Source organism: Ambystoma mexicanum, chromosome 2q (genome assembly GCF_040938575.1).
Source record: "Ambystoma mexicanum isolate Mex_15411 chromosome 2q, UKY_AmexF1_1, whole genome shotgun sequence".
NCBI lineage: Eukaryota > Metazoa > Chordata > Amphibia > Caudata > Ambystomatidae > Ambystoma > Ambystoma mexicanum.
In genome coordinates, this window is record NC_090924.1 from 158,136,748 (window position 1) to 158,155,868 (window position 19,121).

Consider the following 19,121-nt stretch of genomic DNA (forward strand, 5'->3'; position numbering starts at 1 on the left):
CGTTCGTTCCGGACCAGATGATTAAGAGTTCTATAGGCGGGAGGTGCCAGTGTTTCCATTGTCCCCACCCGCATGGAGTCGTATGGGGCTCCATGGGAATGGGGACTTACACAATTCTGCCTCCGGAATTCCTGGGTCCCTGGGGTCGTAATGCCCTGGTGATTCCGGGAATCACGGAGGCGGAATGGTAATATGGGTCCGGCGGTAACCTGACGGTTTTTCCGTAATGAGGCCCATTGTCTCTTCCCAACTGTCATATGTCAAGCTGTGCAGATATGTTCTTGACCCAGAAGATGCAGGTAACGCCTGATAATGGGTAATGCCTCTCAAAAACGAATGAGAAAACAAGGATGAAAAGACAGAGTTTTTAGTCGCATTTTTGTGAGATTTTTGCATATTTTTATTAAAAATATATGGGGCTGGGATAAGGGTATAACTTAAGGTAGGGAGATACGTTGGCCTCCCCACGCATTTTTTTAAAGTGCACAAACCCGCAAAACATTTTCGTAATTCGACCAAAAAATACTCGTTCTTTGCAACCTCGTTATTTTTTATAGTGTTTCCCTCATAAATCCTGCTAATGACATTCTTTGCAGATGTGAAGGCGGGCAGAGCCCTATTAAACCCTGTGGAGGCCCCTAGGCTGTCGAAATATCACCCCCCCCCCCCGCCACACAAATGATCTCCTAATACATTTTTATGTTCGACACTGCTCAATGCTTCTGCGGACCCCTCACTCGCTAGATAGCAGCAGATATCACTTTGCCTTACTTCCCATTCTGTATACATCGTTTGGATAGGCAGTAGAGGTACATGTGGACTCAGTGGCCAACTCACAAATTAGCCAAGGCATGTGCCAAATCTGGTGCAGACCATCACACCAGATGTAGCCATAGCACATCTTGAGTCACCAGTGCGTAGCCTCAGCAGATCATGCCTGTGTTAAACAGCTGCACCGATTATATATTGTATATAATATGACGCGTATCTCGATTTACCCTGTAGCCACATCTTTCCTACTGTTCAGCCATTCAATCTTTCCAATGGAATGGGAGCAAGAAAATGTAGGTGCCATGTACTGCACCAAGAAAGTTAGCATTGACAGGCATGATGGTGCCCCTGACATGGCTGATGACCAGCACATTGATAGAATGCCAGTGCTTCTGATAGCAGTGAAGATGCCCAGACTTCTGGTGGTAGACGAAGAGCCACATTGGTGCAGTCCAGTGCATGCAAAACGGATATTGCCTTTAAATATTAGCGGTCCATGAAATGCTTTGTGAATAGTGACCAATATCTATATTTCCTTTTCTTAGCTGCTTAATTGTGGAAGACACTGAGGTTGATGTGATAGCCCTGTCACCCACCAATTAAGTGGACACCTAATGTGGCAGGAATTCCTGCCGTAGTTAACCAACATTATATTTTTAAGTGTTTATAACGCCAGAAAATACATACAGATCAAAATAGCATTGGCATGTCCAGATAATGCTGTGATTTTATGGACCAATGTTCTCTCTCCTCATTTTTAGCAAATTCAACACCTCATTCTGCTGTGTGCGATTCTGCAGGACCCACACCATCTCATCCCGGGCAAAAGATAAATCTGCACAGGAATCCCCCAAAAGGTTTCTAGTGCAGAGTTGACATGCCACAAGAAGCTGAATAATTCCAATCCCAGGAGAATGGTTTTATTTCCAGGGATTGTGCCGCATTTTCCTGTGCAAGCAGGAGTATGGCACAATATTCAATGTGCTGTAGTGGCTGTTATTACAGATCTCTGTTTTGCGTGCAAATGTGCAAGGTGGAGATCTCCATTGTTTGCTTTGTAGGTGCCATGAAAGGCACAGGAACCTGTGTGTCTCTAAGGTTCCCGTGTCTTTTACCGCACATGGGTGGTGAATCCCTGATCCATCTCCACCATGGGCACAGACTGACCGGAATCTCAGGTAAGAGCATGGCCGAGTGTACGCCCGTTGGTCATGCTTTTGCCTGTGTTTATTATGGGCACATAAGAATGAGCATTTAAGAAAACTCAACGCTTTCACAGTTGTCACTATCTTGGGGCCAAGTCCTCGGTCCCATATTTCTAATCCATGCCAAAACTCCCCTCATGTAATTTATGTCTCTATATTTTAATTATGGCTCCTGCAGACTGCTAATTTTTGCCCTTCCCACATGTTTTCCAACTCTCTCTAAGATTAATTCATTGCAAGTACTATGGCTCCATGTTTTATGTGATCGCTTTCTCACTGTCTTTGTGTATGTGTTGTTGAATACTCGTTGAAATATGTTGCCATAGGTGGACATTACTAGATAAGCTATTAGAAATTGAAATTTCTGTTTAAGTATTTATTAATAATAGTTTATGTCAAGATTACAGACAAAGTTCATAAAGTGTTCAGGAAATTATATAACATTATTGTATTTGGAAAAGTACAAATATAGTAAATATATTGATTGCAAAAATTGTTATTAACTATAATATAATGATGAAAAACTGAGATGAAATTCAAATAGTGATAACATTAGGGGAAATTTAGACACAATGACAAACAAGAGACAGAATGGAAGAGAAGGGGGAGTAATATAAATAGAAAAGTTTATCATTTATACATTAATATTTAGGTATTGTATGAATGTATTCCATTTCTTATTGAATTTATATGAATAGTCAAATAATGAAGCATGGCATTGTTCTAATCGATGAGCCAAACAAATTTAATTCCACCAAAGATTGTATGAAAGATTGGTAACATTTTTCCAGTTGCATGTAATATTATGAAAGGCAATGTTAATAAACAGGTAATACAATAACGGAGAGTCAATTTGAATAATGACCGCATTGACCAAATGGCCAATCATTAAATTAGCAAGTGTTAACGGTTCTGAAAATAGAAAAATCGATTGCATCTGAGGCCAAACTTTAGACCAAAAAGCATAAATATATGTACATTTGAAGATTAAATGTGGAAAATCAGCATTGGGTTCATTGCATGATCAGCATTTATTGGCTGCACCAACTAAACTCTTAGCAATTCGGGAGGGAGTAAGAAAAGTTCTATGAAAAATAAAGAAGTAAGTTTGGGTAAGGTTAGCAGCTGGAGATGCAGAATGCCATATTTTCCAGATTTTAGTCCAAATATCTGGAGACCTGGAGAGGACTGAAGGTTCCAATCTAACTGCCAATGCCTGATAGTAGAGAGACTAAGTACATTAGGGGAAGGAGGATCATTCAGAAACATATACCATTGGGCGGCTTTAATCAAGGGATTGTTAATTAGGAGATTAAAAAGAGGAGAAGGGGATTTCTGCTTAAAAGTAGGTATACATTTAGTAATTGATCTGATTAATAACTTGCAAAACGAATGATCAGACAAAGGGATATTGTACTTTTTACAAATTATCGGAAAAGGGGTAATTGTTTAATTTTGAATTAGTTGTCTGATGAATTGAATCCCTGAAGTATACCATCTTTGTATGGTTAAAAGGTTAGATTTGGTCGAATTTTGTTTATTGAACCATAAAAAGAAGTCTTCAGGATTATTTTTTTATAGGAATTACTCGGTAGTCTATTCGAAAACAATCTTAAAGAAGTGAAGCGATGGATAGGATGTAATATTAGGCCATGAGGTTGTCCTTAGGAAATGAGAAAGAGATGGAGGGGAAATAATACTAGCTTCAATGGTAATCCAGAGAGGAGCTTTGTTTAGGTGTGATTCATGATGTTTAAAGGAGGTGAGTTGTTTTAAAATGAAGGCTTTGTGATACAGTTGAAAGTTTGGGAATTTAACTCCGCCTGAGGGATTAGGAAGTTACAATTTGTTAGCTGCAATACGAGGAGTTTTATGATTCCAGAGAAATGGTAGTAGTAATGTTTCAAGTCTTTTGAAAAAAGAGAAGTGTATTATGATTGAGATCATGGACAGCGAGTAAAGGATGATGGAGCTAATCATCATTTTGATAGTGTCTAAGCGACCCCACCAAGAGGGGAAAAGAGGTGACCATATTTTGGTCATTTCAGTGACTTCTTCAATTAGGTAGTTAGTGTTTAAATTGATAGTGGTGTCAATGACATTAGCAACTAAAAATACTAAGTATTTTATATGTAATGATTGCCATAAAAGACCCGATACAGGAGTATTGATACTATTACAGGTATACGAAAGTGGTAAGACTTCTGATTTATCAAAGTTTAATTTGTAGCCCGAGACAATCGAAAAATCATTGATACTAGAGATTAGATGTGGTATAGAAGAAGCAGGGTTAGAAAGATATATAAGGATATCATTGGCATAGGCCGAGAGTTTAGCCTCTATATTATTAATAGAAATTCCCTTGATGTTTGAGTTTAATCTAATGTTTTAAAGAAGGGGTTCTAAAGCCAGGTTAAATAATAAAGGAGATAGAGGGCATCCTTGATGCGTGCCTCTTGCAATTCTAAATTTGGAGGAGAGAGAATTATTAATGAGGATACGAGTAGTAGGAGAAAAATATAAGATTTTAACCAAGTTAATGAAGTAGGGAGGGAGACCATGCCGTGATAGAGAATGAAATAGGAAAGACCACAAAACATGGCCAAAGGCTTTTCAGCATCTAGAGCCACTAGTGCTGATGTTTCATTTAAGTTATGGGATTTAGCTAGAATGTTAAATAATAATCTCGAATTAGAAGAGGCGTGACATCCTTTAATAAATCCAGATTGATTAGGATGAATGAGTTTTGGGAGAAAGATTTCTAAACGTTTAGCAAGAGGTTTTGCATACATTTTCTAGTCCGAATTAATAAGAGAGATGGGACAATAATTTTTGATCCTGTTTGGGAAAAAGAATAAGAAGGGCTTCACTTAAGGTTCCAGGACTTTGTCCCATATTAACAAAGTGGGAGCACAACTTTTAAAGTTTAGGGGGCAAAGAATCAATAAAGGTTTTGTAAAAATCAAGAATGAATCCATCAGGACCCACGGCTTTTTTTGGTTTAAGGTCAAATATGGCTTGTTTAATTTCAGAAATAGAAATAAGGCAATCAAGTGAAGAGAGGTCCATTAAGTCCTGTGTATTAGCATCTTTATTGGTTAGGAAAAAGGAATTGATATTATCAGAGTTAATGGAGGAATCCTCTGAATATAACTGACTGAATGCATCATTTATATCCTTTTGAGTAGTTAATTTGTAACCTTCAGGAGATATTATATGGGAAATAAGAGATTTTACTTTCCTCTTTTTGAGATATGATGCAAGCATTTTGGCAGCTTTATTAGAGTTACTATAAAATTTAGTTTTAGTTCTGAAAATTGGCAGCCTTGTCCGTGCATATTTTATTAAATTCTAGATGTTTGGTAATAAGGGTTTTCAATATAGCTGGATCTGGTTTTACATAGTATGCTTTGTCAAGTTCTTTTATTGAAGCTAAGAGAGAGTTGTTTGTTAATTCAGATTGTCTTTTTCTGATAGCAACAAACTGGATTATGAACCCTCAAATGGAGGTGTAAGTGCATCCCAGTTATGTATTTAAGTATGCTGAGGAAGATTATTAAAGAAAAGTTATTTAATAAAGGAGTTTGTTTTATCAATAAAGGATTGATCTTTCAAAAGAAATGGGTTCAATCTCCATCTGGGAGAGATTTTATTGATAGGGGTCCATTCAATAACAGTGGAGACTGTGCCATGGCCGGAAATGGATATTGGATCAATTTCCGAATTTAGAATAGAGGGTGCTAAAGAAGAATTAACAAAAATGCAATTGAGTCTAGAGAAGGATCGGTGAGGTGAGGAATAAAATGTAAAGTCAGTTGTTTCAGGATGACAGAACCGCCATGTGTCTAATAAGTTTAGATTTTTTAATTAGATTTAGGAAGCTGGGTCTGGATTTGGAGTTAATGAAATTAGATGATGATTTCCGATCGAGGACAAAATCTACTATTTGATTCATATCCCCAGAGAAAATTAGAGTATCGGAATTCTTTGGAGCAAGCTTGATAATTAATGAGGTCCAAAAAGAAGGATTAGTGGCATTAGGGCCATATACATTGACAATCATTGCATAAAGATAATTAATAACACATTCTAAAAAGATTCATCTACCTTATGGAGCATTTTCTTCATTAATTAAAGTGAAATGTAACCTTTTATTAATTAAAATAGAAACACTGGCTTCTTGTCCAGGGCATTAGAAATAAATGTGTGGCTAGTCGAGGAGGCTTTAATCTTAAGGTGCTATGCGTCAGAACATAAATGAGTTTCTTGTAAGCAAATAATATCCGATTGTTGTTTAGCTAATAAGTAAATGATCTTACTAAGTTTTATAGGGTGGCCTAATCCATTAACATGCCATGTAGTAAGTTGAGTAGACATTGGAACAAATCAAGAGAGTCCTGCCAGAAGCAATACATAAAGCTAGAGTACAATCAAATAAATAATCATTTGAATACATTTTTAGAGAAATCAAGGAACCACGGAAATAAGTTGTATTAAATTCATAATGAACTTGAAACATGTGAGTAAGAACTAAAGGTAGGGGAGACAACAAAATAAGAATAAATAAGAAAATGTAAGTGATGAATATGAAAAGATATAAATGGATAAGTAATGACAGAGAAGTGAGAAGGAGGTTTTCGTAGAAATAAATACATATGAGTCTCATAGGGGATGACAAGTGAGAAGATGGAATGGGCATAACTAAAAGAGATTGGAACAAAGGAGAGAATAGCAAAGTGATCAAAGAGAGTTAAACAACAGGGAGAATTTGTGTAGAATAAAGAAAGGATAATATTTAAACATAGAAGTAAGTTGATATTGTAGTTTCAACAAAGGTAAAGACAATAATATGCCAAACAATTAGGTTATCCGGGAGAGAATGGAGGAACCAATGTTTTGATGGGAGATTTAGATTTGTCTCTGAGATGACTAGAGGTGGAAGGCAACTCCATTGGGATTGACGATGTTGATCTGCTGCTTCTTGGAGTGTATTTTATATTTTGGTTGTTGGGCATTCTGAAATTAGGTGTAGAGATTTGAGATTCTGATGAGGAATTAGTCATGGTTTTTGATGAAGAAGTGTCCATCGGAGTTGTCTGTAAAGCTTGGAGTAAGTTATACAATTCGTCTGGATTTGTGAACTCTATGGTGGTGCCATCGGGGATGGTGATGATCATCTTTGCAGGTTCCAATAAATCATATCTGATGTTGAGCGATTTGAGAATAGGTCTCATGTCTAGAAATCTCTTCCTTTTACCTTGAGTTGCACCGGAGAAGTCTGGAGAAACGAAAAGTCTCTTGTTTTGAGAGAGGATAGGAGGTTTCTTCCTGGTTGCTTGTAGAATTTGACATGCCTGTTGATGTCAGAGGAAACATGCAATGAAAGGTCTAGGTGAAATATCAGTTCTGGAGAAACGAGGTCTGATTCTATGGGCTCTTTGAAGTTCTAATGGAGGTGAGAAGGTGATGCCAAGAATAGAAAAGACCCAATTTGTTAGAAAATTGATAGGGTCATCTCTTTGGATTTTTCAGGAATTTCAAAGAAACGTAAGTTGTCCCTCCGATTTCTGTCCCCCAATTCTGTAACCTCACCCTCTAATTGGAGTATTTTTGTCTGCATACACTCTAAACCTTCTACTCTGTCTTCTTCTGTACTAACTCTCTCCTCAGCTTCATCGAGTGTGCCCGAAAAAGTTTAATGTTATTCTTGAGCCCTTTCAGTTCTTCTTGAATGGAGGATTAACGAGAGTCAAGTGTGGACGTGGATGAGCGTATATATTGCAGAGTTCTTCACGAATTTTATTTCATGTAGGCATTGAATGGTGGATTTTCCGAGGACGACATTGTATAAAAATGCCTGTGAATTATATGATGATAGAGAATAGTAATAAATGGAAACTGAACAATTCCACTGCTGTTAAAGAACGAAAAGTAGAGTGAATAAGTTGTGAACCAGAAAATGTTGCCACCATGTGAAGGGTGAGCCAGTTAAGGACAACGCTGATTCCTGTGATGATAATCGATGGCATACTTAAAATAGAACACTTCATGTACTAGATTGAAATAAGTGAAGTCTTATAAATACTGAAGATGTAGCACCACGTTCACAAACGTTAATAGGGATCCATGTGGGGAATATTTGTGAGGAATACTGAAATTATGGTAATCTACATTACATCCAGTTCACATTAGAAAGTGTGTGCTTCATATGGTGACGTTAGAGTTCCCTATACTCACACAAAGCTGCACTGGTACTGTGGAAGTAAGGTTGGTGCTAAAATAGTTAATGAAACGCCATAAACAAAATGTTTGTACAGCGAGTGAAGGAATTAGAAAGATTCCATTGCAGCAAACGTGGAAATTTGTATTTATTTATTTTACGAGTGAAAGTTACTGTAATCAATTATAAAGTAATGCAAAAAATAAGCGTTGAAATGCAGCAAACTAGCAGTATTCATAAAATGGGTTTACAGAATAATGTTCAATGGAAGTGTTCCGAGACAAATATTTCAAAAATACATGAACATTTAGTTATAGAATGTTCACTCTTTGAAATGTATACAAATCTGCAGATAGCGGAAGAACTTGCTTTAAAACCGCCCTTTGTCGTACCTTGTTATGCAGAAAATACGTATCTCATGCGAAGCGGGTCTTCCTCATCATGCCGGTCAGCTGACTAGATGAGACGGCTTGCCGTCTACTAGACGTCACTGTTTCAGACCTCCTCGACGTTCATTCAGGAAAGGTGCAAATCCAGTCAAATAGTAAAGCCGTAGAAGGGCGACAGCGAGAGTTCAAAGCTGTCACCTTCTGGAGCCTTGCACATTGTTGAGGCAACACAGATAACGTTGCATTGCTGTGTCAAGGGAAGTTTAATTATGAGGTGAGAGGATAAGTAGCGCATGTCCATCGGAGTTCAGAACGGTCTAATGTTACGGTGCACGTTCAGCCAAAAAACATACCGCCAGATATGATAAATTCTACAATTACGTGCGAGCATCAGTGTCAATGAGAATTCGACGAATAGAAGTTGTATTTTAGTAAAATATTACTCCTATGTTCCGGAGCTCCTCAGTCACGCAGCCATCCTTGGTGTCGCTCGGCGCGCCCCCCAGAAATGGAACTTTCACCAGGCACATCATAAAAATATTCCCAAGTTGAGGAAATCAATCATGTGCACTCTTGTAGGAGGAAGGTAATCGCTATGCATAGTGTTGTGCTTTAAATAGAAATCTTTGCCACCCCTTTTGACAAATAATTCAAACCTTTAAAAAAGAAACTCATCAATAACGTTCCAACATTGCTAGTAGCAATGAGTTTCTTGCAAACTCCTAAAAGCCTTTTAGCTTGTTGTCTAGCAATATTTTCCTATAGTTGAATTTAGCAACCAAGCATACATTCCTGCAAGTAAAGGTCGTATTGTGTTTGCAAGTATTTTCTTAATCTTCCATTTTTTTCAAACGTTAAATTTGATGAGCAAGTGACATTTTGCTGATAAAAAAAAAGTTGTTACTTCCATTGAAAAAATTGCCGAACCATTTTGCACACCACTCATTTTAATGTGGTCCATCATAGACTTCTTTTATACAATCTCAGTATGAAGCTTGTGGATAACCTTCTTTTTTGGGATGGTATAGGCCACATTTTAAGGCTAAAATGTATTCTCTACCAATCACAAAAATTGTTCACACTTATAAAAGTTACAACACAGATATAGCAAGTTGTAAGAAGAATGTTAAGATATTGTATATGAAATCATGACTTTCTTAAACAAAAATCCCAACTTTTTGACCCTCTAGTAACTTTGCAACTTTAAAGGAATACTTGGGAATGTCCACAAAAATAACTGTAATTCTTAACATTCCACCAACTGAATCATGATGTTTCTCACATTCTGATATCTTTTGCAATTTTAAGAAATATTGTGATTGACTGGTCTGAGCAGTGGACATGTGGGGGCGGCCATCGTGACCATGTAACATAATTTGTCAAAGCCATGCTGTTCCACACTTGGTGATCTGAGAGGCTTAGTGCTGCAAAAGGGATTTGAGGGATTTCCTTGTGAGCCTCTATGAGATGGTGTGTGAGGGGGAGGGAGTTCCAGAAGGTGGTTGCAAGGACAGAGAAACAGTCATCTCCAGGTCTGGAGAACTTGAAGGGTGGGACTACCAGGAGGTGTTCAGAGCTTGATCTGAGGATTTGGGTGGGGTGGTATCGTATGATCTCGTTTTGGAGGAATTCAGGGCCTTTCATATAGATGGAACAGTGGGCAGGGGTGTTGCTAAGTGTGGAAAAGACCCGGGGCTAAGCTGATGTCGGGACTGTCGGGACTGGGGGCTAGCTAGCCTTTTGGCTGTAGCTCCTGAGATTCTATCCGGGGCTACAACCAAAAGATCAGGGGCTATAGCCCCCTTAGCCCCCCCCTAGCAACGCCTCTGACGGTGGGTAATGCACATGGCTTTGAAAGAGGCCTATCGGGTGATGGGCAGCCAGTGAAGTTTCCTGAGTGTGGGGGAAATGTGTTCTCTGGGGGAGAGTGCGAGGCAGAGACCTGCCGCAGAGGTATGGATCTGTTGGAAATTTCTGAGTTGATATGCAGGCACACCTAGGTATAGGGAGTTACAATACTCTATGCGTGAGAGGATGATGGCCATAATTCTGGAGACTTCATGGGGATTTTGAGAGAAATAGATCCGCTTGAGGATATGGAGGTGGAACGGGGGATGTTCTGGAGACTGCAATGATGTGACGGGAGAGGGTCAAGTCCGAACTAAACGTGCATCGTAGGTTTTTGACTGAGAAGGGTGCAGTGGGTGCGTGTTCTAATGAAGGCAGCCAAGGGATAGGTTGGGGAAGGATAGCTGTTTTGCGCAGATTAGGATTTCGGTTTTTCCAGAGTTGAGGAGCAGGTCATCCAGAGGTCAATAAATTAAGCACTTTTAGGTTAAGTAAAAGTAACACATATAATTTATAGCACTATGAAGATGAAGAACTTCAAAAGTAAGCACTGTACAAAAACAATCTAATGATATTAGTGCATTCATTTTTCTGGAAGTGTTTGACTTCATTGACTCATGTGTTTTAGGTTGTTTCTGGCTATTTCTGGACTTGTAATAGTCCAAGCTGACATATCAGGAGCACTGATTGTCATGGGGCATGAATTATCAATAAGAATCCTTGTGCCAAGGTTTAACAGAAATGTGAACAGTTGTCAGAAGTGGGGGGTTTGGTGGGATTGGCCCAACTCTATAGGCAGCCAAGGAACACATTGGGTCTGATATACAAAGCATTTTCTAAATCAGGCTCATTGGTTTTAAAGGACTGATCTGTTTGTGCTGCTCGTATCACTTCCAGGAGGCTGCCATTTCAAAACCTTTGGGCAAGCACTGGTAAGTCTCCACTGCCTAAATCATTTTAACTTAGTTATACGTTAATGGAAAAGGAATGTATTCCAGCTCTGGGTGACCATGTCAGAAGATCATGGTATGGGTTTCTCTTGCAAATGCATATTCAAACATGATGTACTGATTAGCATCATCATTGGACAAGTTTTCTTTCAGTGGATGCTGATGAACAGAAATATAAGCACTGACTTGTAAAGCTCACCATCCTTGCCAGCTTGTAAAGTCCAGATATGTTCACAGTTTGACACCTCCACTATACTCAGAGTTTTCAAATACCTAGTCTAGAAGCAATTGGATGGTGCCACTTTACAAACCAACATTACGTTCCCAGTTTGTGCATCCCCAGTAAAGTCACATTCTAAAAATCCCTGTAAAATTCTCAGTTTGACAATCCCAGTAAAATTACAGTACGACAAACTCAGTGGGACTAATTTACAAAAGGGTTTTCAAAGGGAAAATCCCACTGAAAAACTTGTTGTGAATCAGGCCCAGTAAGCACTACGTTTTACAAACCAAGTACACTCAAACACATGAGGCCTCATTAGACAATACTCCTACTTTGAGTTAGGGTCAATTCATAAAAGCATAATCCGCAGGGACACATTAGTGCATTCAATTTGATTCTAGCAACACATTTGTATTTATTGGGCATGCCAATATATGGGGTACGTATACAGTACTTCATGTGGTAAATTAAACATATGTACCCCATACAGTACTTTTATGTAGCTCAACTCATAATTAGATAGTATTAAACAAACAGCTATTTGAGGTACCAGATGTGTTTGTCCTTGACACCATATTTAGAATTAAGGCTCTAATGTAATTAATGCACCCTTCTGATCTGCCATCTGTTAGATGATGGAGGACAGGTGGTAAATGATTCTAAAGTCATCAAGAATCCTCTGTTATCGGATAATGACATGTATTTGTTTGAAAGAACAAAATTAGTCTGTCAATTGATGTGAAGGCATACAGGGAAATTATGACATTGTAAAGCCACCTTCGTACGTGCATCTCAAGGGTGCACGTGCTCTACTGCACTGTAAAGTTTATGCATCATTCTCATGTTGTTACACTGTACTACATGTAGGATGATGGTTGAAATAAATCAGAAGCAGCACACAGGTGAAATTTATGCATTTTAATTATCATTATAGAGTTAACACATCTATCAACTTACTGGTAACAAAAACAGTTATATACATTTAACCATCGCTAATGTGCTGTCAGTAGAAAACAGGGTAAGACAATGAGGTCACAACAAGCAGAGCAACAACAATGTCCCAATGAGTTATTTCCACAAATATATACTCTTACTAATATATACATTTATTCATAAAATAAATAATCATACAAAAATTGTTCGACTTGAGAAATACAAAAAAGGTGACAACCTACTTTGTACATAGCTTTGGAATTTAAGATTTTACGATCGATACATTTTGTAAGGCAGTGGAGAAAGGGTGCCTTGTTATTTTGGGAATATAGGGAGAATACCACAGCAAGATGAATGACAGTAACATGTATTGTATTGCAAAGCAAAGAGGCAGTCTCTGAACTTGGAAATAATATTTTACTTTTGTATGATGGGGGGGTCATGTGCTTGCAATTAATGGTGAAACACTGTAAAATATACGTAGACGACATTCCCACAAATTTTCTTTAGATGGAATGTGGCGCATCCTCCAAAATATATTGGGTACACAAGTAATCGTGTGCCATTCCAAAAAACCTTGATTATGTTAATGATAGCCAGTGGCATTCAATAGCAGTTAAGGTCTTGACTGGGTGCAGTCCCTCTCCACACGTTGATTATCCAAAGCAAATTTTGCCGAAGGGGTACATTGCAAATGTTTACATGTGGCATGTTAGTTGTAAAATGGAAACACTTTAGGAAAGGAAACTGTACACAGTGATGAATATGAGTTTGCAGGTACATATTCAACCATGGAAACTGAAATATGAAGGAGAAAAACAGTAATCATACCCATGCACTCTGGAAGCTCTTATAAATTGCTGTGGTTAAAAATGTACTTTTCTTTTTAGAAAATAAGGAATTTCAGGATAATGATTTCCATCCACTCAGATGTTTAAATTCCAAATTGGCATCTGATTGATCTCTCAGCACTTAATACTAAGCTAGGTTTGGTAGAATTCACTGGGTGATTGTAAATGTAATGGTCACTAATACGACTATGGTACAATTATCCAGTTGTTGTTTCATAGTTTTTCATTTGTTGCTCTTCTTTAATTGTTGCAGTTGTATGGTGATTGACAAACATGGTACACATTTCGGACCCTTGTTGGAGTGGCAACCTGTTCCCTGTCAATCAATACCTTTACATCATGTTGTGGTATTCTGTGGACATGTAGTCCAGAGGATGCATTCATATGAAACTTCACATCTGTCATGTTCATATAAAAACACTAAAGTCAATATTTCTTTCATAGAAAGAAAATAATTGTGTTTATCTAATTGTAGGTTGGATAGCTGCATTGGGGTGTAAGAATGATTGGTGGTTCAGAGAAATGCAGATTCTGAAATAACGTGATGACAGCCTTTGTGTGGTAAGTTTCCCGACAACTTCCTCAATGTTTCACAAATACAGAAAAGCTAGGGTGTTTACGCTTGCCAAATAATTGCTACCATCCGGTCCAAAGTAAGATTATGAACGTTCATGCTTTGAAGAAAGACTCCTTGTGTCATTTGCATCTGTGAGAGAGAAAGAAACATTTTAAAAATGGAGAGGAGAAAGATAGGGTCTTTGGCACTAGAAGGGCTGGTTGAGATGGTTAGGAGCATTACAGTGGTGGGCAAACAGAGACACAGAAATATTTTAGTTATTCTCTTTCTGATATTTCCCATGTTTTGCAATAAAGGGTTAAGCACTTGCTGCTAATGTGATTTTTCTAGGGATCTGACAATCTTGGGAAATGGGATATTCTGGTTAGAAGTCAGGTCTCATGATTCCAAAGGCTTCTTAACTAATAGATTGCACCAAATTCTGACTAAACGTCCAGTGGAGAAAAGAGAAAAGGGATAGACCATGGCAATGCCAGAAGGTGGGATGGTGCATTTATAAACTTAATTTGAGCTATGGTTTGACAACTGCATTCTCAAATTGTAGCAAAGCGTAAAAGGTGTAAACAAACTGGTTGATAAATGACCAGAGACATTTGACAACCCAGCAGGAACGCAAAACCAAATAATGTTTGCTTGCCAGAATTCGGGTGCACCTCCGCTAGTTTTCTTTTCTGAAGGAAGGTACAAGAATATAGTAAGAGATATCCATTTTAAGGTGTGTTTGTTGGGATCCATAAGACGTAGAAAACACTACAATAAAAAATGCAATTTCCAACGGCAAAGTAATACTGATAACATACAAAATACTGGGGATTCATTTTATAAAGCCACACTAAGTGATCAAAATGGGCAAACATCGAATTTATGGTTCTGATGAATCGGCAGCACCATTACAATACAAAGTCATGTAATATATTTACAAGTACTGCTGTAGCTGGGGGAATAGGTCCCATTTGTTAAGGCCTGAAGTTACAATCCAGGCTGGATCCTGAAGTGTAACAAATGACATTTTGGAAAATCCCACAGAACAAATTATTTCAATTGACTGTCAGGTCAATTAATTATAAATATATCATTGCTTTTCAGTGTCTTGAAGAATGCATGGCTCTCACAAGTATACGTACTCTCAGTGCATACCAAAGTTTAGCAACTAACTGGTTCAAAATGTATTTAGTCTAGTTTGGGAAAACATATTTTTTTAACACTGCTGTTCACCATATGCAAATTTCAATTAGCATCAGTCTAACTCGGATATTTTTTTTATTAATTTAAACAAAATGTTGGCTTATTGGTTATTTATTTTCTAGGTTCTATGTTGTAAATTGCACAAGATGCACTACCAAAAATAAGAGCAAAAGCATATAAATTGTTTGTATTGGTTTATCCTACATGTTTATCAGATTTTTAGAATACCTTAAAAAATATTATATGGCTCTGTATTCATCTGTATATTTAACGAATTGTGTAATAATGTCATTAAGTGTTAAAAATGCTGTTTGGGCCATCCTAAAATAATACTCCTTAAACATAAGAGTCTACGATTTTACAATGTATGCTGAAGATTTCTTCCATGGGGAATTTAGCAACAATTGACGTCTTTGCATGACTTATTGCATTGAATCTACCAGTGAACGGTCAATGAAAACATAATCCTGTACCTTTTATTTGCAAGGAGGCCATTCCAGTTAATACCAAGGATGTAAACCAATAGGTGCCCGATAAAGCCCAATAAGTCAGGGTTAATGCCGTTTGTTGACATCAAGTAAAAGGGGAATTCTGTATATCTCCGCACTCCCAAGGCATAGGGCCCGATTCACAGAACGTTTGCATATTGAAATTGTACCATTAGAAAATGCTTCTGTGAATCAGGCCCATAATGAAGAATTTTAAATAGGAAATTTGCTTCCATAGACAGGATTTTCATCTAGAATTAGTTTTAAAGATTTTGAAAAATTAGGACAACACCCTGCTGACCTAGTTACAAATTGTTTCAGCGGGTTAAAGGATGTAAGCACTTATTTTAAAGAAAATGAGGCTTGTAAGTTATAGTTCAGTGGGTTGAATGCCAGTTATGAGTTATAAATATATGATATTTGTTACTATATGTAACCAGTGTTGAGTTAAAAGCAATCAATGTTGTTTAGAAATTACGTACCAATACAAATATTACAGTTCTAAAATATATTTGTAGTTTTTTAACAATAAACCTTAGAGTTATTTTGTGCTAATGCACCTGCTGCAGATATATATATGTTTATAAACTGCAGGACCAAAGATTAAATCAGCACGGGGAGACTCAGACTTTCATCTCAGTAAAAGGGACAACAAACTTACATTTAATGCCTGGCATTAAACACACCAGGAGACAAATCAATTGCCCTGCTGGAATTTGGACGCGTGCTGACTGCAGGCTCCACGTCACTGATTGTAGCTCGCTCTCACGCTACTAAGCTATCCATCAGTCTTAATTTTATTGAATAATGTTTCATATTTACTGGAACAGTCTATGGGGAGGGTGAATGCCATTAATAAGAACTTCCAAGTGGTCCAACTGTCACTGCAGTCACTGCATTTTGTCCATTTTAGAGTCTACTCTGCCTTGTTTACCGAGTATTTCCCAGCAGTTGCTGGGAAGTGGAATTGTGGAAAGTATCAATTTTACTCCATGCTACATTTTAACCCCCTTAACCCTTCAGTCCCTAACTGTGTCCCTTCACACATTCAGGATGTCACTTTGAAAGTTATTTCTTTTTATGAGTTCACCATCACTTCTACTCTGGCATATGCCCAAGTCATGTACACGCCATGTTCCTGTATCTGCTTTTTACAAGACAATGTGTTAATGATGTACTTTGACCATTTTGGTAGGTAATGAGGTGTGGCTTGGGGGGTTAAATTGAAAAAAGGTGTTTGTAATTTCAGTAGAGAGCACTTCACCACTTCACTTTTCCATGAAAAATGTTAACCATTGAGGGAGAAAAACATTTCAGAAAAAGACATCTGTCACGGTTTGCCCCTAGATAGATTTGTCCACCCTTATGCAATAGTAAAAGACCCTCACACATTGCGTAATGGGTCAAGTGAACTAAGTGCAAGTTCCAACTGCGGTATGTTGAAAATGAAGGTATGCCACTCCCTTCCTCTAACAAATTGCTGTATTATTCAGTACAGTGTTAAACTATGTTTATTGCAACACATTTGACTAAATACTGCTTAGCAGAAAGGTATTCTGCAGCTACACCTGTTCTGCTCAATAGGACTGTTATTCAGTCTGCAAGTTTTTATAAATACACAGAAACTGCTGTTTTTAAGTGAGAGAATAAGCTGATAACGGCTGTAAAGAAGCACTGTTCTACACAGTTTGTATTTTTTTAATCCAGTGTTTAAATGTGCTTTCAAAATGCCATGGGGATTTTAAAATCTACACTTAAAAAATGGCACATCCATTCAGCCTTTCTACACAAAATGTTTTTTTGCAATCCTGCAATGCATGGAGAATCCCAAAGTCTACATGTTGCATGTTGTCCTAAGAGCTGATCCTTTCTCTAGTGATGATAGATATTTCCTGGGAGGCTTCAGGATGAAGATTCCGGTTCTGTCTTGGTGCTCGATCATAAACAGTCATGATCTTAAGAGTTCTGCATCAACCACAGTGGAAACTGAAGACATGATTCACCCTGGTCGCATGCTTGGTAGCACCACCTTCCGTCTTCGTCTTGCATGTGCTTGTCTTCAGAGCTCCCTTCACAGCTCCTACCCCTTCGTACGGTGATGGGGGAGAGAGGAAGAATGCTACTCCTTGATCCCCGGATGACCTTTTTAGCCTACAAAGGTTCACAATGACTTTATCCCGACTGAAATGTCGTGTTGGGATACCATGTTTTGTGTACTGTTACGCGTTTGCAAGGTCAGCATTCGGCTGCATCATGGGCTGTTCACAAAGTCAACAGACCTATACTATTCAAATAGTTGAGCCTTTTTTAACCACCAAAAAAGAGCTTTGTCAGGAAAGTTTTCAGCAAAAGAAGGCTATCATTGACTTCCTCAAAAAAGCCTCTGCAAGTTTTTGGTCCTATTTGCACGTGTGAACATCATACACCCGTACGCATTCTTGACAGCTCACGTAGCAACACCAGTGGAAGATGCAGTGACATTTTTCTTTCCTTTTCTCAGTCCGTGTGTTGTGTCCACGACCACAGCACAGGAGATCACAGCCATCAATGCCGTGAGAGGTCACATTACAAATCCTGTCACGGGTGCCAAAGGACCCTGTTTCAGGGTTTGGCTCGCAAAAATTTGGCGAGCTCTCGTAGTAAACCAAATCTCTCTCAGTTGGTGGCTTGAAGAAAGTGTATTTGGGACGTAGGGTCTCAACCCAGCCACGGGATTCACGATGCTTCTCCACGACCATTTCAGAGGCGCTGTCGTACTTGTCCTTTAGATAGTCGCCAATGACCCTGAAATCTGGCTGAGACCACCAGCATGTCTTCACCTCACAGCTTCCGGATAGCCCATGACATTTGCATTTCAGGTGCATATGATCAATGATCGACTAGAAGAGAAAGAAAGATGCCACAATTAGACAGTAATTCACACGATGGAGGCACTTTTTTCTAGAACTGTAAATCAAAACAATTGATGGACTAAAACTGAACAACTGAATATCTGATTCTGGATAAAGCTGTAATATAATGGTTTGCGTGTGGGCCAATTTTATTTCTATTCGATTGTCAGTAGATTTTAGCTGTGCTGATGAGATCCATCACTGCCTTCTAGAATGTCAATAAAATATCTCGGAGCCCCGCTTTACTCGGAGTTGCATTGGTGTCACTGGCAGCAGCATGGGTCTGCAGCCGGTGGCATGTGATCCATAATTCGGCAGAGGCCCAATAGTTCCAAATGTCAGTGCTCCTGTGCCACACTCTTCTACATACTGCATTGGATCTGGCAATGCCCATCAAACAAATTTGTATATGGCTCTAGGATGACCACTAAGCCCATTTACTCCTCCACCATTAAATGGTCCTAACTTTGCCAATGCACCTGGTGGGTGCTTGCAGAGAGGAGCACATATCAGCTTCTATCACTAGTCAAACCAGTTAGTGTCACTGCCAGTAGAGATTGATTACTTTAGCAAACATTCTTTGCAAATTG

At 38.4% G+C, this 19,121-nt stretch overlaps 1 protein-coding gene across 1 annotated transcript in view; it reads right to left on the reverse strand.

Moving 5' to 3' along the window:
* Positions 1-12,509: 12,509 nt before the first annotated feature.
* The window catches only part of WNT3A (Wnt family member 3A), a 260,966-nt gene continuing 254,354 nt past the window's right edge, over positions 12,510-19,121 (reverse strand). Inside the window, exon 4 of the mRNA XM_069647078.1 lies at positions 12,510-18,519. Within this exon, the coding sequence (XP_069503179.1) occupies positions 18,040-18,519 (480 nt within the window). The 3' untranslated portion in view covers positions 12,510-18,039. The remainder of the gene's footprint in view (positions 18,520-19,121) is intronic.